At 38.2% G+C, this 27263-nt stretch overlaps 5 protein-coding genes and 1 pseudogene across 5 annotated transcripts; 1 reads left to right on the forward strand and 5 right to left on the reverse strand.

The window, feature by feature from the left end:
• The first annotated feature begins 1573 nt into the window (after positions 1-1573).
• LOC126788116 (F-box protein At5g07610-like) lies at positions 1574-3413 on the forward strand (annotated as a pseudogene).
• Positions 3414-8235: 4822 nt separating this feature from the next.
• On the reverse strand, positions 8236-12430 carry LOC126788113 (uncharacterized). Its single transcript, XM_050514077.1, has 8 exons — positions 12171-12430; positions 10409-10906; positions 9937-10102; positions 9419-9713; positions 9237-9309; positions 9057-9147; positions 8690-8769; positions 8236-8584 (listed from the first exon to the last, which is right to left on the reverse strand). Exons 1-8 carry the CDS (start codon positions 12255-12257, stop codon positions 8438-8440), a joined length of 1437 nt encoding a protein of 478 aa, XP_050370034.1. The 5' UTR covers positions 12258-12430; the 3' UTR covers positions 8236-8437.
• A 2930-nt stretch (positions 12431-15360) lies between these two features.
• On the reverse strand, positions 15361-17750 carry LOC126787332 (G-type lectin S-receptor-like serine/threonine-protein kinase SD1-1). Its single transcript, XM_050513236.1, has 6 exons — positions 17657-17750; positions 17008-17019; positions 16626-16688; positions 16349-16522; positions 16001-16167; positions 15361-15669 (listed from the first exon to the last, which is right to left on the reverse strand). Exons 1-6 carry the CDS (start codon positions 17748-17750, stop codon positions 15361-15363), a joined length of 819 nt encoding a protein of 272 aa, XP_050369193.1.
• Positions 15689-18985, reverse strand: LOC126788118 (S-locus-specific glycoprotein S13-like). The gene is given in 8 exon segments (XM_050514083.1): positions 15689-16184; positions 16285-16522; positions 16626-16836; positions 16911-17019; positions 17179-17284; positions 17618-18421; positions 18424-18716; positions 18718-18985. Coding segments are annotated over 3 exon segments (1071 nt in total). The 5' UTR covers positions 18900-18985; the 3' UTR covers positions 15689-16184; positions 16285-16522; positions 16626-16836; positions 16911-17019; positions 17179-17284; positions 17618-17825.
• Positions 18986-19350: 365 nt separating this feature from the next.
• LOC126788112 (zinc finger CCCH domain-containing protein 24) lies at positions 19351-24723 on the reverse strand. Its single transcript, XM_050514076.1, has 14 exons — positions 24151-24723; positions 23963-24055; positions 23376-23642; positions 23210-23282; positions 22963-23095; positions 22730-22883; positions 22512-22592; positions 21668-21790; positions 21295-21468; positions 21074-21208; positions 20887-20982; positions 20320-20655; positions 19860-19903; positions 19351-19779 (listed from the first exon to the last, which is right to left on the reverse strand). Exons 1-14 carry the CDS (start codon positions 24676-24678, stop codon positions 19536-19538), a joined length of 2481 nt encoding a protein of 826 aa, XP_050370033.1. The 5' UTR covers positions 24679-24723; the 3' UTR covers positions 19351-19535.
• A 933-nt stretch (positions 24724-25656) lies between these two features.
• On the reverse strand, positions 25657-26707 carry LOC126787333 (stemmadenine O-acetyltransferase-like). The gene is made up of 3 exons (XM_050513237.1): positions 26695-26707; positions 26258-26576; positions 25657-26176 (listed from the first exon to the last, which is right to left on the reverse strand). Exons 1-3 carry the CDS (start codon positions 26705-26707, stop codon positions 25657-25659), a joined length of 852 nt encoding a protein of 283 aa, XP_050369194.1.
• Positions 26708-27263: the final 556 nt, after the last annotated feature.

Consider the following 27263-nt stretch of genomic DNA (forward strand, 5'->3'; position numbering starts at 1 on the left):
CCAAAAATGCGTAAGTGTGAAATATTGGGTTCGTAATCAGTAACCATCTTGTACGCACTAAACGCTTGATTAGCCGCGGGTCTGAAACGAATAAGTGTCGCTGCATGCAACACTGCATATCCCCACGCAGAGACCGGTAGGTTAGTACCCATAACCATTGCCCGAGCAACAAGCTGAATACGCTTGATGGTAGCCTCTGCTAGACCGTTCTGTGAATGAACATGAGGAACATGATGTTCAACTTCGGTCCCAATAGACATGCAGTAATCATCAAAAGTTTTGGAGGTGAATTTTCCAGCATTATCCAAACGAATGGATTTAATAGGATAGTTGGGGTGGTGAGCCCGAAGTTTGATGATCTCTGCTAATAAGTTAGTAAATGCAGCATTCCTTGTGGATAGCAAAGCGACGTGTGACCAACGCGTCGATGCACCGACTAATACCATAAAATATCTAAAAGGTCCACATTTTGGTTGAATAGGTTCACAAATATCACCTTGGATACGTTGTAAGAAATGAATGTTCTCAGTTGAAGCTTTAGCAAAATAATGACTTCCTTGAAATTAGCAAGAGAACAAGCTTTGCAAAACAAGCGATAAGCATAAGAAATTGTCATGGAGGCATTAGAAAGCACGAGAGGCATCACAAGCTCGTTTGAAGGAAGGGATGCCGCCACTGACGGCATGAAAGCCGTGGAGCTGCCGTGAGAGGCAAGCTCGGCCACACCGTGCGGTATTGGACTTGGACTTGGGCCGAGACCGGCCTTGTTGCCTCCCGCCACCTTCAAAAGCGGGAACGTTAATGAAAATTTTACCTTTGAAGGTGTGGAGAAGACGAGAGTAGCTTCTCTTGAGCGAAGACGTTGCTTGTGAAGTTCGCGTTTCTTGTGTGAATATGAGGGGGAGCAATCTTGAATGCTTTGATGCAGGGTTTTGCGGGACAAAAATATTATTTTGCGGAGGAGACCCTACGAAGTTGCGAGGCTGCGTGCAGGGGCTGAAAGAGTCGGCAGAGGCTGCAGGGGGTCTGCAATGGTGACGATCAGGAGCGGCGGTAGGGGTTGTCGCCGACGAGGAGCGGCGACGAGAAGGTTGCCGGAGGCTGGAGACGAAGGCGACCGGCGGGAGAGAAAAAATTTTCTAGGGCTCTAAAAGTTCAAGGTTTTAGGGCAAAGTGCGTGATAACGTGATGCAGAATGAAATAACTGTGTTTTATTGAATGATATGAGAGCCTATATATAGGCATTATAAAACCACAATCTCATAGGATTCAGAGTCCTAATCTATTACAGAGATGCTAATCCATCTCCTAACAAGAAACCTATTAGGGTAAGACACACAAAAAGATATAATAGTTTTTCTCCCGGAACAACAATGTTTAAAAAAAATCAAATTAGCAATAGTGTTGGAAATCGATTGATAGTTGAGGCTCAAACTTTGAAAGTTGGATTATGGAGTCTTAGGTTTAAAATAATTTTTTAAATACCATTAAGAACCCAATGATTTTCAACAAATTACCATTGACCCACTTCTTCTTCGTCCACACTTCAAACGAATCAAACCTAACCAATGGGGAGAGGAACTCTCTCAGTCTCTTTCTCTTAAAATGGTGCGTCAAAGATGAGACTGCCTTCCCCAGGTTCATGAACCCACTCTGCTTCTCTGCTTTAGCAACGTAATATCTCACTCTCTCTACCAACTCTAGTTTTCAATTCGAGTTTTCTGATTGCTGCCTCTTTAGTAAAATTTTGAATTCATTTGTTCCATAAATCTAGTCAATTTGAATAAAGAGTAATTGGGTCTGTAGAATTTCGTGCAATTGAATTACCCTTTTATGTTATGTTGCTGAAATCACGTATACTTTGATTTTATCATCCTTTTATGTTTAGATTTATGGGAAGCTCTTGATAGAATCTGGGATTCATTTTTATCAAGACATTGTTGGCTCTTAATATATACCCCAGATTTATAAGTGAATTTATGTGTGGATCTTCAAATACTACTTGTTTGCAGGACAGTAGTGATTATGATGTTAATGCTTTTTGTAATAAAAACATTACTATATATTTGGTCTTGGTTTTTTCATCCAAAACTTCATGATCAAGTTGTTAATAAAGTTCTGATCTTTATATGCATTCTGGTTTTGGATTAAAGTTTTGATCTTTCTTTTTGGGTTGGGATTAGGAGCAAATGGTATTTCACTAAAACCTCTTTTGCTCTCATTCACTGACTCAGTCGTCATAGTGAAGCAAAGGGCTGGAAAATGCAGAGGGGCTCAGCAGCAGCCGAAACAATAGGTTACAATGAAGACCTCCTAAAACAACTCCTCCTTTGCTTACCAGCCAAATCACTCAACCGCTTAAAATGTGTCTCTAAGCTCTGGTGCTCTCTCATCTCCAACCCCAAATTTTATCATGCCCATACCCTTAGCAACCCTACTACTAAATTCTCCTCTGGCTTCTTCATAAACAAAACCACCACAACTCCCCCTATCTCATACAGCCACCCCAATTTATCTCCCTCCTTCCTAACAATACTAACTTAGGCCCATCCACGCCCCTCAGTTTTATCCCAGACCCACACCACCTCAAAATTCATCAGTCCTGTAATGGCCTGCTCCTTTGTAGTAATGAGTTCTCAATCCCCAAAAAATTCTATGTGGTTAATCCCACAACTATCTGTTTCTCCCAAATTGTTCTTCATCCCTCTTTGAAACTCACAACAACACTCTTGAGTGTTGCTCTGGCTTTTGATCCCTCCATATCTCCTCATTATAAGCTGGTGCTTATTTTGACCCCTGATACTCAAACCCACAGGTCTTGTGAGATTGAGTTTGAGATATATTCTTCTGAGACTCGAACCTGCAGGGCTTGCAAGTCTATTGATATGTGGTTTCCGTCCATGAAGTTTCTACCCGGTGTATATTGTAATGGGAGGATTAATTGGCTGAGCACGTTTCGTTGCTCGGTTCACTATGACATAGTTGAAGGGCATTATGGAGTGGTAGATGAGCTTTGCTATAAGTCAACGAAAGATTTTTTTTTTGGGTGTCTGGTGGTTGTTTGCATCTTATTGAAATGTGTTTGACTGATACAAACCGACTTGACTTGCTGGAGATGGGGAAGGATTACTATGGCTGGTTTGTCAAGTACTAGGTTAATCTTGGTCTCAGAGTGCCGCATTTCCTTATACTAGCCCATTATGTTGTCTATCTTTATATCCTGATAAGGAGGAAAATTGGAAACATTACCCAGTCCTCTTGCTGCGCAATGCTCATATGGTCTTCTCATTCAATATTCAAGAGCAGAGTTTTAAGACAATATGCGACATATACACATCTTCACCTGTTAAATGGGGAGATGCTTATCAGCATATGGAGAGTTTGGCTTGGGTGTAGATGGTAATTGTATTTCTTTCGGCTTTTAATTGCGAAAAATTAAGAATGTTTCTTATTGACTTATTTTATATGTCTATGCATTTGACATCAATCTAATGAAATTGTGAACTTATATGTGGACAAGCTATGTATTGTGTACTAGTGACAAAAGTTAAGGTTAGTTTGGTCCAATAATTGTAGAAATTTGGATGGGAAAATGATTCCATGAATTGCATGGAGGGAACCACTTTCCCATCAATTTTCCAATATTTTAGGAAACATTTTCCTTTCCCTTTTATTTTCGTTGCTTTGCAAACAAATAAAATGAATCACTTTTCTTTCTCAAGGCAATGATTCCATGAAACAAACATGACTTAAGACAACACATGCCCTGACATGCAGTCGAATCAAGAAATTGAAGAGTAAGCATGGATCACAAAAAATCAAAATACATATAGAACCTGATTAATTTTTTATTATGAGACAGATTGTAAGAGGAGGTAGAAAGAACAAAAGAAATATCTTTATGTGTAATTATGTAAATTATACAAAGTAATTAAACAGAAAACTTTCAAATTTTAGGTGCCCAACAACGGTGATTCGGATTGGAAATCAAACTAGACACTTCCATGTTTGTAAGCACCTAATCACTTGACGTGCCTTTTGCCTAGTTCATGGCATGCAATAGACTTTGCTCCTTGTACAGATTCTGGAAAAAAATGCATTGAAAAATTAAAGTGTAGTGATGGTTTTCTAGAATTGTACTCGCGTTAAGGCACAACATAAAAATAAAGAGAGTGTGTGACTCAAATTTGATTACAAAGGTGAACTGAAACAATTCAAGTGAGGGTTGTGTGACAGGTACGTGTCCATTGTAAGTCATTTATGGTTGAGATTGTGGGTTTACCCTGACGATGGTGGTGTAGCGCAACCAAGCTCTCACCTAAACTTTTTGTATCCAAAAGAAAAAAGAGGGCTAAAATTTTTGAAGATGAGGAGTGACTAATGAATAAAGCCAAAGTAGAGACTCTTCATATGCAATTATATATGTTCTCATTAGTATTCGGAATTGACATAAGCGTTTCAAGCTCCTCTTTGGTATGACCACTCCTTATCAACTCCATCCCAATTTGGTCCTCACTGTATGTAACCATTCGTAGAGATGTACATGTAACCAATCTCTTGGGAACCTTCAAATTAAAGAGTTTTCTCCATGAGTTAGGCACACCATATGTTTTCATTACCCACATATCAACGGAGCCAACAATATCAACTTTTGGAAAATCAAATGCACACACAGTCTCCATAACGGTGGAGATGGCTAATTGAGCTCACCATCCTCAGTTGGCGGTGGCATTATTTGAAACTCCTCCTTGTCTCCTATAGAAGTGTCCCCATACTATAACCAAACCAATAATCGGGATGAAGTTTCAGTCTTTTCCACATGTTGGCCTTGGATGAGAAAATGAGCATCTCCCGACTTTTACTAGCATGAATCAATGTTTTCAAATGCGAGACAGAGGCATTGTTGATGTGTGCTTCAGTGCGAGGCAGGGATGAAAAGCCTCGCCGGCTCAAACGCCGACGCGCTGCTAGAAAGGCGACTGCCTGGAGCATTGAGGCAACTAAAAAACGAAAGCGGGGCGTGATGTGAGGAAGAAGATGAAGACATTTTTTTTCATTCTCATCCAAACGATGTCGTTTTGGGTTATTATTTAACCCAACCTCAAATCCATTCGACCTAATGACCCGCAGAAGCAGCTCTCAGCCTCTCTCACTCTCTCTACCTCTTGCGCCTATCACGTTCCAACCTCAATCTATCTACCCAATCTGGTCTCTATCAAGTTAGTTATCTTTGCTACACTCTATTAGTTTCTCTTAGTCTTGTGTAAATGGTTATGTTAATTTGCTCACTGCTGGGTTTTTGTTGTTTGTGTGTGATTGTGGTTGGTAATTATATTAGTGATGAGTGAGAAATGGGAAGATGGAAGAGATAAGACCTTGAAGTATACAAAGAAAACAGAAAGGGAGAAATATTTTAGATGTATTTTTTGTAATCAAGTATGTAGTGGCACTATCGAGGCTTAAGCATAATTTAGCAGACATTTTGGGTTGCATGAAAGCTTGTAATAAAGTCCCTAAAGATGTAAAGAAAGAATTTCAAATAGCTATTAAGGATGTTAAAGATGATAAAAATAAGAGAACTGTTATTTTGCGTGAGATAGGGACAGATATTGGTGTGAGAGTAATGTTGTTGAACACAAACTAAGTTCAAATTGTGGGAGTACCGCTGCCCAGCCAAAAGTTATAGGACCGATTGATAAATATGTGGCTTCAGAGCCTAAGTTAATTGTATTGAATGAGGCTTACAGAAAAGAGTTCAGGAAAGATGTTTGTTTGATGGTTGGTTGTTTTATGTTTTCTAGAGTGCTTCCTTTCAATACAATTAATGATCCATTTTGATTAGTTATATTAGAGGGCATTGCTAAGTATGGTGTAAGATTTAAGCCTCGTATGCATGAATTAAGAACTTGAATTCTTAGGGAAGAAGTTGAAGACATTGATATGTATTTGTTAGAGCATAAGCAAGCTTGGGAGAAATATGGATGTTCCATTATGTCGGATGGTTGGACTAATGGAAAGGGTAGGGTGCTTCTTAATTTTTCTTGTGAATAGTTCGGTTGATATTTTCTTTTTGAAGTCCATTGATGCATCCGGTAGTGTGAAAAATAGATCTTTGATGTTAAAATATTTGGATGATGTGGTGTGAGAAGTTGGGGAAGAGAATGTGATTCAAATAGTCACCGATAATGCATCCAATTATAAGAATGCGAGACTTAGGCTTATGCAAAGACGAGAAAGATTGGGGTGGACGTCATGTGTAGCGCATTGTATTGATCGTATGCTTGAAGATATTAGCAAAATGGTAATCTTTGAGAAATAAATTAAAAGCGCTAAGAAAATGGTTAAGTTTCTCTATGGTCACACATGGGTCTTTTTTTTATGAGGGAATTCACAAGCAACAAGGAGATAATCCAACTAGTTGTGACTCATTTTGTAGCTACCTTTCTCACTCTTCAAAGCATCTATAAGCATAAGCAGCCTCTTCAAATGATGTTTAATAACAAACAGTGGGATGAAGGCCCTTTTGTTAAAAGCCATGAAGCAATACAGGTTTGTGCCATTGTTCTTTTTTAGAAAAAACTTTTGGAGTGGTGTTTTTTTGTGTGTGAAGGGTGTGTTGTCATTAGTGTGTTTCTTGAGGGAGGTTGATTCCGAAGTAAGACCTACTATGGGGTACATATATGAATTAATGGATGCTGCCAAAGAGAAAATTGCATTTAGTTTGAAGAAGAACCTAAGACACTATCAACCAATTTGGAATACAATTGATGCAAGCTGGACTCCTCAACTCCATCAGCCTTTACATGCTGTCGGTTACTACCTAAACCCTTAATTGCATTATGAGGACAACTTCTCTACTATTATAGAAGTGAAGAAGGGGTTGTATAAATGTATGAATCAGATGATGTCTTTTGATGATCGCTTGAAAGCTGACATCCAATTGGAGATGTTTGACAAATGCCTTGGAGAGTTTTGAACTCTGATTGCCATACACTCTAGAAAGATAAAAAATCCATGTAATGCATCTTATGTTATTTTTATAATACAAATGTCTATACTTAAGTCTTTATAGATGATAATAGTGTTGTTTTTATTTTTTATAGCAAGTTTGTGGGAGCGTTTTGGAGAGGAAACACTTGAGTTGATGAAGTTTGCAGTCTGTGTCCTTAGCTTGACTTGTAGTGCATCTCGATGTGAGAGGAATTGGAGCACCTTTGAGTCGGTAAGGTCATATGTTTGATTGTTATCATAAATTTCAACTATGTAGTTGCTTACTTTTAAGTTTATTCTTATGTTGGTTTCAGATTCACACAGAAAAGGAATAGATTTGAACACAAAATATTAAATGCATTGGTTTATGTGAAGTAAAACTCTTAATTAAGGGAGAGACATTAGAAGAAGATCAAAGAAGTTTGATCCTATATTAGTGGAGGAAATTGATTCTGATGATGATGGATATTAGAGGGAAAAGATCCAATTCTCCCAAGTGATCTTTCTTGGCTTGAAGAGGATGTATTTGAGGTGGATACTATAAGGAATGTGCCAAATGATTGTTATGAACAAAATCTTTCAACTCGAGTTCCTATTTCTGTGGAGCCATTAGAGAAGCCGGTCATGGATGATGAGCTTGTGTTGGATGAAGATTTGGGACTTGATGAGCCTCTTTACCCACCTTCCACTGATAAAAGTAATAAAAGAAAGAGTGATGAAGGCTTAAGTAAGTAGTTTCTTACTAATATGTTATTTAGTTGTTTAGAATATATGTATCCTTCCATTTTTAATTTCAAGCTTTCTCTTTAGGTAAAAGAAGAAACAAGCAGAAAATGAAAAAACTTGCTGCATTACTTAGAGATGATGAAGATGAGATAGAAGATCTTACTTTGTCTCCTCATACTATTGCATTCAACATCGATGATTGTAATGATATTCATGTGGGTGTGACTGGATTTGAGTATGATGATACGGACGATTGAAGTGTGGTTCTCTTTGCATTGATGTAGTTTGAGTCTATGTTTGAACTATTTTATGTCATTGAAATCTTATTTGGAACTTTTAAAGAACTAAACAATGAGTTTTATGTTATTTTGAACTATGATATTTACAAGGATCTATTTTTATTAATGTAATGTATATATTTAATATTTATTGGATTTGCCTCAAGGCATCTTCACTTTCACATTTGAAAACATTGGCATGAATGCCTCCGGGGCTCCAACTTTGGCGACAATTTTGGATGAGAAGATGGTACAAATTTTTGAAAGTCTATACAATATCAAGTCTTGTATTAAGAGTGGGTAAACATACAAAATATTCCTGAATATATTACAAAACCATCAAAACTCTCATCCTAAGTCTTAATTATAAGATGTGATATCAAGCACTGATTGGCATTAATCAGAGTGCCTGGATTTTCTAACTCAGCAGATGCTGTCACAAATTAGGATTGGCTATGGCTTTGCTCGGACCTAGTCTGCAATCTTCTTTTCCATCTCAGGATCTCGACAATGATGGAACTCCCACTCATTGCAACACCCAGTCCGGCAAATGTTGCCAGAAGGATGCAAAGAACTGCTTGAACCCGTACCTGAGGCCACAACATAATCCAAGCATTCAAACTCATTGTTTTCTATATGTAATAAAACTGCCATACTAACAAATGAAAGATGATATGTTGAGGAGAGCCTCTTACCAAAGAGTAAAATATATGTGCAAATAAAACCACCAGAGCAAACTGAACCGACGCATACACCCACACAAATCTTCTTTTGACTAAACACAAAAACTCCAACAGTTAGTATAGCAAATCAACAGTCTACAAGTAATATTAGGAGGGTATGAGCTCCTTCTGGTTTTGGCTTGAAAAAGCCTTGGCTTCTCAGAAAAGCTCCGTGTTTTCAATTTACCAAACACTATCAGGCTGCTTTGCTTATAAGCGCAGAGCTGAGAAGCTCCACCAAACACAACCATTATTGACTTTCTGACTATGACAAGTTCCCACTATTTTTCCTTGAAACAACAGGAAAACTTGACAGAGTTACTAAAGATTGCAAGCCTACCCATGGTTGATGAGGTCATTGATGAGAGGAGTCCCAGTACACAAGAAAACGGAAGCGAGATGGCAATTGCACCAGTACCCATTTTCTCAACCTGTAGATGACATATTAATCATCACCATAGGAAAAGTTACAGTAAAATTGACAGTTCTGTAGTTTAGACTTTAGATTTCGAAATTATACCAGTAGCTGCTCAAGAAAACAGAAGTAGGCAAGCATGCTAACAATGACGAGCACAGGCACTTCCTGCCAAACCCTGAGATATTAATTAAAAATATTAGCAAAAGAATATATTATAGATGACACAAGGATACAGTTTCCAAGCTACAAACTTCTACTGCCTATTGAAGTAATTGAAAACTTGCCAGTATCCGTTAGCCTCTTCCTGCCGAAATATACTTCCACTACTTTGAGCGCGAACACTTTGTATTCGTAATAGAGTGACAGGCAGGTTTAGGACCTCTTGCTTGCATATATCACAGGTCTTGTTACCTTTGATACTAAACCATTTTACAGCACATTCCTGATGGGCCAGAGCAAGTTCACCTTTGCAACTGCATTCCATTTTGAGGGTTTCACCCCCTTCACACAGTTCAACTAGACAGATTCGGCATACAGCCTCTTCTTCAGGTATGTCTTCACCATGGTCATCATCGTTTCCTGACCATCAGAAATTCAGAATAGTAAGACTGCTGTAACTCTTAAGTAGCATTTTTTTGTTTTGGAGAAAGAAGTAGCAGATTTTGGACATACGTAGAGTAAGAATAAAAAACAGGGCAGAGTAAACATGTTACCCTACAAAGTCAACATTTAGAGAAGCTATTAGTAATTATTAAAAGATCAGAATTATCTGTTCTTGTAAGAACTAAGACAAGAACGTTACCAGCATGTGCTGTTGGGGAACTAGTTGATATTACGCCACCCTCTTTCACTCGAGGGGTAGAAGGTATTACACGAAAAAAGGAATCCATCCTCCTCAAGGTAACCTTTTCTTTAGGGTTAATTGGAACTGAAAGTGAGCGAGCTATCTGTCGATGGGCTCCTTTTTTCTGAAAAGAGAAGTAAAAACTAACCTCTCAAAACAAAATAATGCCTATTTGTATAGATGAGCATGCTGAGACGGCAATATCTGAAAAAAGAAATAGAAGGAAAAGATCCTAGGTCTATAAGAGATTAATATGCTTCAAAAGTGTTGTTCACTTCTGGTTCTGATCGTCTATTTAGTATGTGCAATGCGTAACATCATTTATATATGAATAGTCATAATGAAGTACTCAAGTAGTGTTAATAATGAAATGGATGAAATGATCAAGTAGGTAAGACTTAAAAACCAGATATTAATGCATGGAACGTACTGCTGAATTTAGAGAGCCACCAACACTTCCACCATGTGTAGATTCTGGGAGTGACTGTGCAATAGGAGTTACAGGTAGAGATGATGTTCTCTTCATCCGCGGAGTGAATAGTTTTGTAAGGGACAATGACCTTGGTATGGAAGGCTTTTCTCTTGGTGGTGCTGCAGGGGACCCTTCCAAAGCTAGGTTAGCGGCCTTCTCTACATCTGAAGAAGTTCGATTCTTGAAGCTGAGTTTTGGGAAAAGAGATCTTTTACAAGATTTTCCTTTGGATGAAGACGGGCCTGGAGATCCACCAATTCTTGCATCTCTTGAACCTGGAGTAAGATTGAAATTTACTTTCCTAGGTGTGGGACTTGGTGTTGGAGGCATCTTTATCGCAACATAATCCTGAGCTCCATCTTCTTGTGTTCTTGAGGGTATCTCCAGGTGGAGATTTTGTCGCTTCCATGGATGAACTTGAGGTGTTTCTTCAGTTATTCCTACTGAGACTTCAACCTGAAGACACAAGGATATAACATGAATTGATTAGGATGTAACTAGGTATTGTAATCTATAGTTTCGTTTATTAGCCAGCCAAACAATCCATTTTTATTTCAAATTTTCAGGATTTTAAATTTGATTAATCTAAAATAATCAGCTCAGAAAAGAGAAGGTAGCCTAAACAATGCCATATCTCTAACTTAGTTGAAAAAGGTACAAATTTTCCCTAGTCCCTACTTGGTTTGAATTGTAACTCATATAGCTGGCTTCAAAACATAGAAGCAGCATCCGCTAGTTTAAAACATTTTCCTTTTCTTAATGTAAGTATTTCATTTTAGGCAAGGAAAAAGAAAACCTGTAAATTCAAGAGACATAATGGACAACAAGTTTATTATTTGGTGAGTAAATGATCATCTATTCTCTGCATTACAAGACAGTTTCTGGCGTAGATTCCTAAGTTTGTAAATCAGTACTTATAAATTGCTTTTTGTACTACTATGAGAATGTAGTATGGAGCTGGAGTGCTTATTCTGCTAACTTTTATCATTATGGCATGGACTTTCATATTTTAGCTAAGCAAAACAAAGTCCAATACTGGCTGCTGATCTCATGTAACTGATAAATGAGTGCACATGAATGTGTTCACTGAATTAATGAATCATATCTGCCTCAGGCATTTTTCACTAGGCCAATAAAGTTTAAACCTAAGAATGAGTATTCCTACCTCTTTCAAAAATTAAATACAGAAATACTATTTCAACGCTAAATTTGTTGAAAACAAGAAACTTAAATATTGCCATGTGTAGGGAAAAGACAACAAGAAAAGTCATACACTTTGGTCTCTGCTGAAACATCAAACATTACAAATCTGACAATTTGATTAGTCATTACAGTATAGTTTTTGTAGTTTTGTCTGTGATTTATATAATTACTGTGTACAGATCATAACTCACACACATCCAAGCCAATGATCCCAATGGAGAATTGGAGAATGATTGCACGCGGCATATGTTTACATATGTAGCAATATCTAAGACCCAAAACCCGGAAGCGCAAAAAACACAAGAGTCATATAGAAGTAACCGAACTTAGCTCAGTGTTCATTAATCAGGGAAAGTTGAAAAAAAAAATCAATACTTTCAAACAAACCAATATCACCTTTTGCCTCTGATTGTAAAAAACAGAGAAGCCGAACCAGGAATAAACGAAGAATGAAACACAGGATACTTGAATAATAAAGAGGAAAGAATTTACAGAGAAGCAAGCACAAAGTTGGTACCTTTGGAACAACTGGAGAAGCAACAATTGCCCCTTGGCTTGAATTCTCATCACGCCCCTCACCCACGTGCTTTTCCTCAGTTTCCATTCCCTCACACAAAACCAATATCAACCAAAGACAAAACCAAAACCCAGAACAGAAAACTCTCAAGGGAGCAACTCAAACCATCCACTCCAAACTTAAAGCAACCTACAGAACAAAACGCAGAGAGAGAGAGAGAGAGAGGGAGAGTTATGTATGGGAAGGAGGGAAGAGTAGTAAATAAGGGAGTTGGAATGAAAGAAAGATGCTTGGAGCTTGGAGCTGCTTGAATTCATTTATGGCGAAAGGTGGTAGGGACTGACTGTGAGACAGTGAGAGCCTACTGCTCGCTGCCACACCACTCCAACGACACTCAACTCAACAATCCATTTCTCATAATGCGCCTGGACTCTGGTCAATTTCTTAGCTTTGGAATAATTATTAGATTAAACAATGCTAGATCTCCTCCTACGACTCAAGAACATAATCACTAAAATGTGGTCGAGTTGGTAAAGATGCAAGTATCAAACGTTCAATATTTAATGTGCACAGTTAATAGTTTAAATATTTAATGGTCCAGTACTCATACTTTAAATCATAAAATGTGGATAGAAATGAATTGAATTCGCATTATATATAGTAATAATGAGTTGAATGAAATTCTGTCCTCGCACTCATTATGCTTTATTTGTCCTCAAAATGAGGTGTGTAGTTTAATAGGAGAATAAATCGATGTTTATTCATATTCATAGTAGTCACTAGTCAGCATCGTGATAAAGTGGATTTTATATTATTTTACGGTATTGTTTTTCGATATGATATGATCCTTGTAATATAGTACAAATAAAACTGATTACACGTAATACACCTTTGTAAACACTCGCATACGAATCCTGAAGGATTGAAACTTACGAAAAATCCAAATTCAGAAAGTAGTAACATCGCATTCTCGTGAGAAGATTAATGAAATTCATAAGGCATGGGTAACACAGAGAATATAGTGTGTACCCGGGATGGTGGATAATGATGACTCACAGAATCGATGAAGATCACATCAACTGCTGCCAAGGTGATGAAGGCACTAATTATTAGACCTAGCTACTACTGCCAAAACTAAAACCCTCCTCCAGTTGCTTTCTGAGATCTCATATTATCTAATCCGTAACAGAAAGAGGGGAATGAAATAAACCCTCTTATTTTCATGCTACTTGTAATAAGCTTTTTTTCATTGCATAATCTTGCCTATATTCCAAAAGCTATTCGCTATATCTTTCAAAAAATTAAAAATAAAAGCTATTTGCTATAGAAGAGAGTAGAAATGTTCGCAGGTGTACGTGCTACTACTATTACTACCACTCTACTTCATTGAGACCTAATTTTGATAAAACTCACTATATTTGGTGTTTTACACAAGTAAATGATCGAATACTAGATCTTTTTGAGTATACAAATCACTAATGTCCAACTCAAATCCGATGGATCAAATTCCTTAAATCTTGAACAATAATTATTTACATTAATAAACAAACAGCTTCGCTTTGAACCTTTCAAAAATGATGTGCGTTCGAGTAGGTGTGCTTTGTACCTGAATTATTGTTGTTGTTAGGAAGTTTCGACCCTTCAGTTCTATACCTTCCATTGCCCAAAGTAGGTCTAACAGTACTGGACCAAGGAGGGTACTCATGAATTAGGATTCTTTAGCATATTTATTGAAAGCTTTTTACAGACCAATCTTTGCTGCACAGTTAATAGTTTTACTTGGTAGTTAGGCAACTCATGATCACAATTACTAGAAGTTTGATTAGAAGCCCCCCAGCAGTTTTTTGCCTTTTCCATGCAACCAGCACAGGACACCCTGCTGTTAAAGTTTCATGCTTTCAAAGAGAATTGAGACCACAGTAATCTTTTTGCCTAATATATATGCGTTGAAGCAAAAGGATTCAACAATAATAGTTGGGAAAAAACAGGTATAGAATTTTGCTAAGGAGATATGGGTACTGCAACAGTGCAACCTAAATCTGCCTAAATTTTGTTAGGTAATGAAAGGGGGAGCTCTCTGCAGCCTAAATAGTTCATTTCAAAGTGAGAGTGACGAGTTGAAATTTTCTATCTGAGTTTTGACGCATTGCATCAAACATCATACAAAATGTAGGTCCATTTATTTTTGGTTTGAGTTGGAGGAGAGATCCTACATCTGAAATATGACAAATAATATACAACTTATAAGTGAATGGATAATACCCAATTGTATCGAGTCTTTTTTAGATTAAAACCCAACATCTTAAAAGTGGATAAGTTGGGATAATATCGGTACATTGGTGATCCACGGACCACGCTTATCCTTGTGCAACACGATTCAAATAAGTGTTCACTTATGTGTTACACCCAACAATTCTTTCTAAATATCGAGTCTTATGAAATTAATCGAAACAAATTGTCATTATGATCCAAATAGAGCACTGTTGGCACCTCTCATGGTGGTGCTTCTAATCTTCTCATCATTTAAGTAGGTGGATGACTTTGCCTCCAAGGAAGTGGGATAGTTGTTGTCTTTATAAAGAGGATCATCAGATCTCATAGTGGGAATAGAAAAGGATTGATCAAGTATGCAGAGATCATGAAAATGTTGGAAGATGAAACCCACAGAGTGCCATGTGTGTTATAAGTCTTAAATGGCTGCTAGAACAGAAAGAAAAATGATAATAGAGAAGAAAAAGAGAGACTCCACTTCACCCTTCCATTATATAACATAATCTTAATTCCTGGCCTAATAGAAATCATCTGTAAGGATTTGCTAAATTATTGTGAATAAAGTGTGCATGTTTCACAAAGAGATTTTATATCAGAAATGGTTACCTGTCAGACCATGAATTTAAAAGAAGAGAAAGCAAAAGAGAGAAAAAGAACCATACGGAAAAGCAGAATGAGCTCATGAACTGTCTATAAGTTATAACCACAAGTATAGCCACCATTAGAAAGGAACTAATTACAATGATTTGCATATCATATGAGCAACAGAGCAAGTAACCAAACTCCAAAGAAATATAAATTGAAGTTGGTGCTGTCAATCTCTATTTTGAGTATTTTCCAAAGGGTATAAAATCCCATGATAATGTTCCCATTATAAAGCATTCAAAATTCTTGAGCTCTATCTGTATATGGTAGTTGTTTATCTAGCTTCCACTGTGGTAATGGTAATTGTGGTTCCTGTGTTGCTTAATCCTTGGTCTACTGAGCTATCAAAGTCCATAGAATCTCTTTCTATAAAGAATACAGGCTCCTTTGGCTGAGGCAAAGCTGCTCCCTCATTGCTTAACATGAGAACCACAGATGACATTGCTGGCCTGTCTTCATGCAGCTTTTGAACACACAATAGACCGACTTGAATGCATCTTAGCAATTCAAACTCAACGTATGAATTTTCCAAGCATTTATCTACTAGCTCCAAAACCTTGTTTTGTTTCCACAGTAAGCATGCCTGGAGAAATAACAAACCAATTGTTAACTGGCAAAATTAATACAGCTTTATTGTGGCAAGAAACCAGAAAGATGTAATGGTTAGACCGTTAGAGAGATATTCACCTTGTAAAAGTTAAAATGAGAGCAGCAGTGTTAAAATACATAGAAAAAAAAGCGAAAAAAAAATACAAAAACTGTGACATATCCAACTTTTATGTTCTTCACTTGTGATTTGAGTCCCTAGGAGCATCTCGAATAAGGTCCTAGGACGTTCTATTTGGGGTTCCATATGCAAGTTTAGAGATTAGAGACACCAAATGCTGAAAGTTATCCAACCAAATAACTGATACTTCTTTTTTTGGCAAAAAATAACTGATACTTTCATGTCCTAAAAGATTGTGATGGTGATCAGGATGATGAAACCTTCTGTTCTTTGTGCCACTTCCTATCTCTAACAAAAGCACTCCAAAACTGAAGACATCAGATTTCACTGAAAACTTCCCAGCAATTGCATACTCTGGGGACATATATCCACTGCAAGTTGACAATCACAGTTCAAGTACGTTTGCTGATCATAATGGGAAAAGGAACATGATTCATTTTCTATGCTTGTACTAGAATGATAACAACTCACTATGTCCCAATGACCCGTTTGGTTTAAGCTTCAGTCTGATTGCGTCCAAAAATCCTTGCTATACCAAAGTCAGATATTTTAGGGTTCAGCTCATCATCGAGTAAGATGTTGCTACTCTTAAGGTCCCTATGAATGATTCTTAGCCTGGAGTCTTCATGTAGGTAAAGAAGCCATCTAGCAATTCCAATTAATATGTCGCGCCGCTTTTGCCAGTTCAGCAACAACTTCTTGTTTTCATCTGCACTTTTTATGTATGACGTGAATTTTAATCATGTTTTCCTCCTCCGTAATATAAGAAGAGTATATCTTCTGATTGCATAAATATTAAAGGGAAGGATTACCAAAAATAAAGCAGTCCAAGCTTTTGTTTGGCATGTACTCATATATCAGCATCCTTTCTTCTCCTTCAATCCAGCATCCCAGAAGTTTAACAAGGTTCCAGTGTTGAAGATTGGCTATCATAGTAACTTCATTCTTAAACTCTTCAAGACCTTGCCCAAAATCTCTCTAGAGTCTCTTTATTGCTACAAACTCTTCTTGAGTTAACTTGGCCTGCAAATTAGTATCAACATATTAGCTGGAATAGCTTATAGATGATCATAATATATCAACTATCAACATGTTACCTTGTTAACCGAACCAAAACCTTTGTCCCGGAGAAGTCATTAGTAGCAATTGCAATTGTACCATAATCAAACAGTGGCAACTCCAAGTCTTACTCACTGGTTCTTGAGCCTGTATGAAGAGTAATTTTCAGTTATCAATTATCCAATTTTCATGTTTCAAACATATTTTAAGTGTTTGACAACAAAGGTACACATACAAACAAAACTCTTTGTCACTGGCATATATAATTTCCTCAAACTCATTCAGCAAGAACATATGCAAGCTTACCCGTTTCCTTTTGTTTCTTCTTCAGATACATATACCAGCATAACAAAACCTGCTGATGATATGACTGAGATGAGCAGTACTCTTCTATGTTTCTTGCTGGTACCACCTTGTAATACACAGTCTTAGAAATTGAATCATAGACATTCCAATTTTTTACATTCACCTGGAATGTTTCCGCAATTTCTATTTCTCTCTTCAAGCATTTAGGCATGCCTAAAATGAACCATGAAACTATTTTTTTCTCTGACCTATTAAATTTGAACCTTGCAACAAACAATTTGAATTTTGAAAGCATGACGCTAAATATATGAAGAGATGGCAGAACCCAGCTGCTAGACGCCTAGATGTTCCTGCTGTACTTTGAATAGCTAATTGATTAGAGATCCTGACTTCAATAAATTGAGAGCCAAGTAATACTAGAGCAAACTAGGCCACTTACCTAGTTAGGAAGCTGGCATCCGAATATATATCCGTTCACCATCTTCAACGATCTCCCGCATATCAATCAGCTTGCCAAACCACATTAGACATGCTTTGTCTCCACTGGTAATGTCTGAATTAGCATAAGCCATACAGGAACAGATCCTCAAACACTCTGCCTCACATTCCTCCTTGTTAAGCAAGTTTTTGTCCACCCGAAAATCCAACTACTCTGGCAGTTTCACATTATTAATCTTCACAAACCCTTCCCCTTTCTGACAATGCAATGGTGTCCTCCTCGTGCACCCGCTTGTCCAGTTAAGAAACTCCCATTCGTTTGGAGATTTGGGAACAAACCCCTGCAAGCATTCACAAATCGGTGATTTGTATATCTTGCAAATGCCATTTGCCCCACACTCACCATAATCATCACACTGATTGTTCTGCAGAGTGTACATAACACCCCATTTGCTGTTCCCTTCATTCATCACCAGCCGCTGAGCTAAACCCAACTCAGTCAGTGTCACTCTTGTCAGAATAGAATCATCAGTAACCTCAGATTTGTAATACAACTCATTGGTATTGTACACAAAGATTGGTACCAGAAATGGTTTGCTTTGAGCAACCGAACCAGTAGTACCTGTAAATCGAAGACCATTCCAAGGTCCTGTCCTAACAACTTTCTTTGATCCTTGAGCAACAACAAGCTGAGGCAACTCAGGGTTATCAATCCTATTAGTATATTCTCCAGGGGACGGATCAGTTGCATTTTTCCAACTAGTCAAGAAATGGTTTTGGCCAGTCCTAAAATCCCACCCCACCTAATATCTGGTAAAAGCGTGTCTGATGGGTAATCAAAACTTTGATACACATAACTTTCGGAGTCTGCTGTTGCTGTCAAAGGCGCCTGGTCTCTAACAACAAGATTTCCAGTCACCAAGAGCTGCGCAATTGGGTTCTCAGCAACTCTGGAAGTATTTGAGGACCAAACCGTGTTGTTCTTTTGGTCTGAAAGAATAAGACTGCCATTTTCTAATAATGTCAAGGCTCCATTTACATCTGGAAGTGGCTTTTCTCTGTTTGCAACCCAAACAACATCTGGAAACTTCTTGTACCAGTCCTAAATACCATGCTGCAGAATTGGAAGGGGAGAAGAGTCCTAGTACAAATCTTTGGTTGAAAGAAACCAAGGTATTCGAGCCGGTGATGGATTGTGATGGAGAAATGGTATCAGCTGCAATGGAGGAGTTCAAGGCTGGAAGGAGGAACAGAGAGATGAAGATGAAAATAAAACCCTTCATATTACGACATCAGAACCGTCTAGTTTCCAGTCGAGATGCAGGAAGAGGGAGATGATGAAAGTAACCCACTTCACGTCGTTGCTTGGTTGTAATATAACGTTTGACCTGCTGCAGCTACCATGATCCTCCAACCAGTTTTCCCCGTGTGGCAAGTTCATGATAAAGTTTACACATCTACCATTGACTTCAGCAAGTCTTTTCTAGATGAAAAGAATATCACAACAGTAGCATGGCTGCCCAGTAGCATTGGGAGTTTGTCTTATTGATGCATCACCTTAGACTCCTTAGTTTTATTGTAGGCTTTCTTTTTTGACTAGACAAATTATAAAAGAAAAAACCCCACTTTGGCTAGAAAACAGAGCTGTTGATAACATTTAATATGTTTTCTTCTCAAACAGAATAGAACATTTAATATGTTTAAAAATTGAAATACAGCAAAAAAAAACAGAAACACAGAAATGGTAAATCTCATTTAAAATTAATAGTAATTAACTAATTATTGTAGATGGTGAATTTAATTTACTGCCAAAATTCTGTTGGTAAACAAAAAATAAATTATCTGCTGAGTTCACTTGGATCAGTGGACTAATCAGCTACAAGCATGGTACAACATTTCCTAGGTTCACTGGAGTCCACCTACCTCTCAAGCAGCATTACCAGTTCGCAGTGTACTGTATGTGGAAAAAGGTCAACCGCCATCGCTTTTACAGGCCAGAAAGGCTCTGAAGCGGGCATAGACTTTGCTCGGTGCCGTGCCAGACCAGCACTGCTCATGTTCCTCCATGCTCGGTTGTTCTTGTTCTTTTCAATTTTATCAGGGGAAGGTGTGCAAAGCTCGATGGCATTTGCCACTAAAGTTTCAGGATTACAGGAGATGTAGCTACACGGAGAAAGCAAGAAAGTTAAATTCTCGTTAATAAATAAAACATCTAACCAAAGGGGAAAAGCATGAGTACTTACACAAGCCTCCGTAATCCGGAATGAGTTCTCAGAGCTTTGATCACCTACATATTAATAAACAATAATCAGATTCAGTATTTTGCCTTTCAAACTAGATCCAGAATGTATCTTGGCAACAAAATATAAAAGCCATTAAAGACATAAGAGATAGTTATGAGCTTATGTTGTAGCCAGTATCGTTTTGCACCGGTCGTAAGGACAATGTGTAAAAGAACATGTATGTCAATTTAGGATACTGTTGATAATTGGATAATGGACAACGAGTATCTTATTTACATCCACATGCTTGTTATAATTACATTTTTTCAAGAATGAATAGATCACCCAACCAAGAAATTGCGATGAACCCTGTGGGAAACATGAGATTCCCAAGCTATGTTGCACACCAAAATGACTGAGATGAAAACCACTGGGAAGAAAAACTAAGCAGATATGATGAATGGATTCAAGTGCGACTTACTGTGGGATGAAGTCCGTTTCGTGGAGGATCAACAATAGCTACAATATTCTTGAAACACCGACCTGGACTTTTTTTGTTTTCAGAACTGCAACTTTTCTGATGTTCTTGCATGGCATTTTCTAAACCATCACATGCACTATTACCATTTTCCAGCTCATGGCTTGAACTGTCTTCCGGGTTGGGTTTATCATCCTTCATTATTGCCTTTTCTTCATCAGTGGCTACTATTTTCTTTTCATCAATAACTACAGCTTTGTCACTACCTTCAATGACATTAACTTGTTTATCAGGTACAGTAAGGTACTCTTCCAATAAAGACCGCATCACATCCTCTGCCTGTTGCATGATGGATGACAACAACCCAAATAGACCAATTAGAAATTTAAAAAAAAAAAAAAACAACAACAAAATACAACAGAAAAACTGAGTTCACTGGGGAAGAGTGAATTTCATATCTCGATTGCACCACTGTACAATGCATTTGTTCATTTATCAGGCATAACTATATTGTAATATATATATATATAATATTAATAAATTGAAATAAGTGGCAACCCCTATTCCCACCTTTGAACACACAAATCTACAGTTCTTTATGCCATTAATTTCAGCATTCCTCTGAGCATCTAAAACTGCAGAAGCATTCATTTCGATGCCAACAACCTGCACAGAAATAAAGTGATAGTGTGTTTTAACAATCACAGAGAAAACTAAAAAAAAAATATATACAGAAGGCAAGGATCCTGAGTATTACCATACCAACACGATGTGCTAAAGTCAGCCCAATTGTTCCTGTACCACAACATACATCAAATAGCAAGGTATCGGGACCCAACTCAGCCCAATCCCCTGCAAGCGAGTATAGTTTCTCTGCAGCAAGGGTATTAACCTGCAATATAATTGAATATAGGAATAATTACTAAGCACGATTAATTTTTTCTGCCGAGCAAGAAGAAACAGCATTCTGCTGCCCACCTGGAAAAATGCAGTTGGTGATATACAGAAACGAAGATTGCTTATACAGTCATGAATCTTTGGTTCTGCAATATTGTTGGCAGACAGCATTTCAGGACCATTCTTGATTCCAGAAATACATAAGGAGCGTAATGGAGCATCAGCTGGTGCTACGTTTGATATTCCTTGGTGATCCTGAAAAAGGAAAAAAATAACTGTCATCATACAAAGATCACGCTTTTAATTGATGATGCAATTCATAACGTGGAGCGACCAATATTTCTATTAAAATAGGCTTTCCAAGTGACCCAATCTATTATCAAGCATAATTCAATGTGTAAAGTTGTTACCAACTTCTGTTACAATACGTATATAACAAACAGGGAATTGGTACCTGAATCACTAAAGCTGTTAAAGGTAAAGATGGAGAATTTTCAGCGGCGCCTGCAGAAAAGGCTAGTGCTAGCCTCTCAAACTCACTGGTTACCAGTGAATCATCAAATCCTGCAGTTGACACCTAAAAAAAGAGATGAGGGTAAAAACATGAACTTTGATTCAGTTACATAAATTGTCAACCTTTTCTTAATCATCATATCTTTTCTCCAATTTTCAACTAAATCCAGTACTGTAAAGAAGGGGGACGGTGATGCAGCACAGTAGCTGCTTAGGAACCTAGATCACAAGCTCTAAGAACTGTAGGTTAAGCACACACTGATTTAGGATTCACTCCCAGGCTTCACACCTTAGTCTAGGCTTCACACCCAAAACACTATAATTTGGGAATCTCTCCCAGGTTTCTCACCTTAATCCTATCACAGGAAAATTCAGTAAACACTGATATTCTTCTTCAACATAGCCTATCAGCCCATTGGCTTTTACAGTTATTATACTCAGTTCTATAACTGACACTAACTAGCTTTTAAGACTCTTTAGGACTCTTGAAATTCAGAAACTGAAACATAAAAGACCTAATAAACAAAAACTTAATACTCCTAAACTGAACAGAAACAAAAAGACACAAGTAAACTCTTGAAATAACACTAAGCCTAAAAACTCTTTGGATCAAACTTCTTATCAGCGGCTAATTAAAATCCTGAGATCAATTAATCAACCATAAAGAAAGGTAATGATCAGCTGCTCTATTTTTTCATCCCTTCCATTCATAAACCTTGAAAGGGTTGGCATGATGTCCTCATCAGACGGCAAAATAAAGAAAAGACACCTGTAGATATACTAACCTGAACCATAAGCAAGACCTCTGAAATGCTAGGCTTGCAATTCTCAACATCAGAGTTCACGCCTGATCTTCCTTCTCTTACCTTAGAGGACATATCACAACACCACATGTTCAATGATTGAAAGGATAATACCATTTTTAAGGTGTATAGCAGTATATTATGCATTCCTCTACTTGGAATACAAGTAGTTATGATATTTATCGTACAGATGCACTTACCGTCAGTTGACGCCAGAAACCACTATTCTTAAATCTATTCCAAACTGGTAAACTTGATTGTTGCAAAAATTCCTGAAAGATAGAAGCGTATTTGCAAGAAATTGCTGAAACATTTGGGCAGTCTAGTGGTTCTTCAACTGCTGTAACACCCTCCCTGTAAAGAGTTCATTCAGTAAAACTGTAAAAATAAAGCCAAGATGAACAACTAAACAATTCAATAAAAATTCACGTACCTAAAGTTTCCAAGCATAAACCCCACTGTTATTTTTCCCTGTAGAGACTGTCCAACTGAAAACTCGCACTTGTTACGGTATCCATTTACAACTGGGGATGCTAGAATACCCTCTAAAACGCAGGGAAGACCACCTACATTAATCAACATTTAAATCATGAACAGAATGGTGAATATACAAGATAATTCTAGCTTTGTTCCAGTATTCATCTTAAGATTATAGGATTGTACAAGTGTATGAACATCACCAATTTCCCTAGATTTTAAAATCCATTCTGGAAGTGGAACACCATTAGGACAAGCTTTGCGAGCACTCCTGGTCTAAGATAAAAGTTACAGTAGTTTAGAAGTCAGTTCCAAAAATGGTAGTATGAATAGTAAATTGCAACAGAGAACAAAAACAAGCGCACTAACAAGCTTTTTGAGAATCTGCGCAACAGAGCTCTTCTTTTGCTCCAATTGATCAGCATAAGGCATATGAGCAAGGGGAGTCACCACAGTACGGGCACTTCTTCCCTTCATCACATCACCCTCCTCAACCCCATTTTCCACCAAAGACTCTTCCCTATTCTCTCCAATCAATGGTAAACCCAATGCTGATTTAGTTTTCTTTTCAAATGATCGCGGAAGGACATCAGCAACCTTTATGTTGTTGTTTCCAATTGATATCCCATCCAACACCTGGCAGAGATTTTCAAGTGATAGTTAACTATCAATTGGTCCCTAATGACTATCAGATATACAAATATTCCAATTCTATCAACTTCCTTGGTCTATAATTTCTATTACTTCACACTGTATATTCCCAAGTATACAAGATATTCTACACACGAATTTACGATCTATGAACTCTTTTATATCTGAAGTTTTCTGTACTCTCAATACCACTGTAATTAAAAAAAAATACAGATTTTAACAACACATTTTTCTCCCTCTAAATACTAATACAAGATCATATCATAACAAAAATATATATATTTGACATATTCTATGCTTTGTACCTTGACAGCAGTTTCTAGTTGTTCTGCACTTTCGAAACTGATAAACCCCAAAGCCATGCCTTTCTTCTTCTTCACCGATTTATATTGAACACCCTGCCATTCATTATCATATACCAAACGTCCTTAGTTAAAATTCATAATTCAAAAGGTAAAACACAAGCAAGTAAAAAACAACAAAAACTACTTGCCTGCTCACTAAGGAACTCCTTCAACTTATCCGACTTCCAGTTCCTTGGCAAATGCACCAAGCATTTACTAAGACTAAGATCCGACCCGAACCCCTCTCCCTCACCATCCTCATCCTCACCATCCAACGCCTCCGTCATCATGACCTCATCAACCGCGTCACATTCCCTCCCCTCCTCCACCTTCTTCGCCGCCTTCTTAGCCCGCTCCGACGTCGGGTCCCAACTATTATCGGGTCGGGGCCGGAGCTCCTCCTCACTGTGGGCGTACCGGCACGCGCTGCCGTGGCCGCAGGACGCGTCCTGGCGGCGGAAGAAGGAGCAGAGGCTGGTCTTCCATAAAGGGTGCTGCTTCTTCTTATCGCCGCCGTCCTCCTCCTCACGCTTCCGCTTGTCTCCTGAAACGGCGCCGTCTAAGGGAAGCTGGGTTTCCGTGTTCTGCGGGGGTTGGTGGGCGGAATCGTGACCGTTGATTGGGGAAGGTTGGGTTTCGATTTCAGGTACAGAGGGGTGGTCAGTTGAAGAAGACATTGTGAGAAAGTACGGTACTTGGGTTTCTTCAGTTCTAGAGTCGCAGTTCAGACTTCAGAGTTGAGTTTAGGTTTCGAGTTTAAGCATGAGTCGACCCCGCGTGTTTTAAGCGTGCGAGTATTCCAACCCGTATTCGATGATGACCCGTATATAATCCCACATCGGAAATACGGTAAAAAAACACCACATGAACAACGCTACTGATCACTTGGTCAGCTATTGACCACCAGGTGACGCTCAACAGCCGTCCGATCTGGTCAAACAGTGGCTAAACAGTCAGATTGGACGGCTGTTGGCCAGGTGATCAGCACTCACATGAACAATGACCGCATGAGTATGCCGAGTCCGGCGATGATGATGTTGTGGTCATGTGAATGTGTGACATCTTAGTTTGTTGACCCCGGTGAGGTCTAATTTCTTAGCACACAACTTCCACCCATATTTAGGAATATGGGTATATGATACACCTTCAAAGGGCTAGCTTGGCCTAGAACTACTCATCACACAATCACTTTTTACTGAAGCTGGTTTCAAAGGCAAATATGATCTCGATCGGCCAGTGGCGGTCGGGTTGCTGGGTAGATACTTTTGGTAGTTTATTTTATTTTATTTTTAATTAAAAACAAGACAACAAAACTTAAAACTCCAAGAGCTAGAAATAACGAGAGATTTGATATTGAACATAATGTCTTTATAATTGCTTGGTCTCAGCTAGGCTTCATGATACACTCTTTTTCATCATGCACAATGCTAGATCTGAGCAACATTGATCTTTAGTATAATTTTAGTATATGATAGATCTTACATCTCGAGATTCTAGCAACATCAATATATGGCATCCAATCATCATTACTACATAAGACAACCAAGGGCTGCAGTGGGAGACTGGCAGACATTTGTCACTGCTTCATCTCGCTTGAAACAAATGAAGTGAACTCTTTGTCAGCTTCAATCTTAGTCAAATCTTCTTTCTTCATGTTAATATGCTTCTATTCCACCCCCAGATTTAGTGTCCATAAACACAACTAAATTATTGAAATTCAGGGCAGGCGAGCCGACCCAAGTAGGCTTTCCCCATCCAAAGTCAGCTTCATACAGAGGAAATCTGCACAGGCTAGTGAAGCTCAGTGTAACCATCTCTCCCTTGTTGACATTCTCAGAGCTTTGTTGGATAAAGCTCAAGTGATCATTGCCTTCTTGCAATTTCTTTATATATTCTGTGTCAATATGACTGATTTGCTCTCTTACCTGCCTCACAAGGCCATAACACTCCTCCCCTGTATCCAGACGTGGAACCGTTACGGAAATTCGATAGAGATTTCCGAATGAGCATTCTGGAAGTGGGGGATCAATCCTATTCCTAAGGTTCACAGCATGAATAATGGCATCGACCTTTGCAGGTGCTTCATACCCAACTTTGGTCGCAGCCACATAGCGACTCCAGATGAAAGCAGATAGAGCATCCACACGAGATGGCGATCTTTGGCTACCTCCTAGGCTATGGTCAAGCTCATGCTCATGTTCACTATGACCATATTTTCATTTGAGAAAATCTATCTTGGAAGCATCAAACACAAACCTCTTTGTTACGATATTCTCCTTTGTGATCCCAACACTTGGATTAAACCCGGATATGTTCCTTGGTGGGAAGAGTGTGGCTGATACAAACTGTGGAGACACAACTGGATGATCGTCTATCTGGTGATGATGATCTCTTCTAGAAGTGCCGGCCCAAGTTTTGATGAACATGGAAAATGACAAAGCATCTGCAATCTTATGAGAAATGGAAGCACCAACTGCAATTCCATCACATTCAAATACATTTAGTTGGACACCAAGGGCTATATCAGCAACTTCATCTAGCTGATATGGAACTAGCTTGTTGAGTGAACTAGGAACTGGATTTTGGATAACATCAGATAGTTGGTACTTAACTAGAGTTTCCAAGAAGGGTATGCCCTCGTCGTTGCAGTCTATGAAGGTGTGTCATTGGCTCGTCCGGCGAGTGGGTAGAACTGGACCAATACATCGGAGAGGGATTTCTTTAGTCGACTAGAGACTGTTGGAGAATTTCTGGGTAAAATGAATTGTGGAGATGGAACAAACTAAACAAACGTGTCTTTTGGAATGAAAGGACACGACTTCTGGGTTTCAACTAAAGTGAATAGTTATACCCTTTCAAAGCATCACCAATCTTCTATATAAGGATGACAAACCAAAGCAGATGGTTAATTAATCAATTTTCTCCTCTCTCTTCTTTCCTCAATAATTCTGAGAAACACAAAGTAGAATTTGCCAGGAATTTAATTGAAGTGCTTCGATTGAATTCGATAGTCGTATCCTGCAAGACAGACGTCCAAAGATCTACAATCACAAGTGTAGGGGTGAATTTCTGTTTTAGGAGATTGCAACAAGCAAGCCTCTATCAAAATCAACAAGTCAGTTTCTTTGTTTTCAATCTTTTTTATTTCAGTTTAATTGAAATTGATATTACTGTATTCATAGAATTGAAATTGTGTTCTTCAAATTCATTTTATAGTTGTAATATTACTGTATTTATAGAATTGGAATTGGGTTCTTAAAAC

Source organism: Argentina anserina, chromosome 3 (genome assembly GCF_933775445.1).
Source record: "Argentina anserina chromosome 3, drPotAnse1.1, whole genome shotgun sequence".
Taxonomy (NCBI): domain Eukaryota; kingdom Viridiplantae; phylum Streptophyta; class Magnoliopsida; order Rosales; family Rosaceae; genus Argentina; species Argentina anserina.

Coding starts and splice junctions, on each gene's coding strand:
- LOC126788113 (XM_050514077.1), bottom strand. CDS start 12,257: ATGGAAACTGAGGAAAAGCACGTGGGTGAGGGGCGTGATGAGAATTCA. Junction 10,907..12,170: donor CTTCTCCAGTTGTTCCAAAG/GTACCAACTTTG, acceptor TTGTGTCTTCAG/GTTGAAGTCTCAGTAGGAAT. Junction 10,103..10,408: donor GTGGCTCTCTAAATTCAGCA/GTACGTTCCATG, acceptor TTCTCTTTTCAG/AAAAAAGGAGCCCATCGACA.
- LOC126787332 (XM_050513236.1), bottom strand. CDS start 17,750: ATGGCTTATGCTAATTCAGACATTACCAGTGGAGACAAAGCATGTCTA. Junction 16,523..16,625: donor CTTGGACTGCTTTATTTTTG/GTAATCCTTCCC, acceptor TAAAAAGTGCAG/ATGAAAACAAGAAGTTGTTG. Junction 15,670..16,000: donor ATTTTTTGCCAAAAAAAGAA/GTATCAGTTATT, acceptor TTATTTCTCCAG/GCATGCTTACTGTGGAAACA.
- LOC126788112 (XM_050514076.1), bottom strand. CDS start 24,678: ATGTCTTCTTCAACTGACCACCCCTCTGTACCTGAAATCGAAACCCAA. Junction 23,283..23,375: donor CGCAGATTCTCAAAAAGCTT/GTTAGTGCGCTT, acceptor CTTTTATCTTAG/ACCAGGAGTGCTCGCAAAGC. Junction 20,983..21,073: donor TAGCACATCGTGTTGGTATG/GTAATACTCAGG, acceptor ATTTCTGTGCAG/GTTGTTGGCATCGAAATGAA.
- LOC126787333 (XM_050513237.1), bottom strand. Junction 26,177..26,257: donor GAGAATATCGTAACAAAGAG/GTTTGTGTTTGA, acceptor GCTTGACCATAG/CCTAGGAGGTAGCCAAAGAT.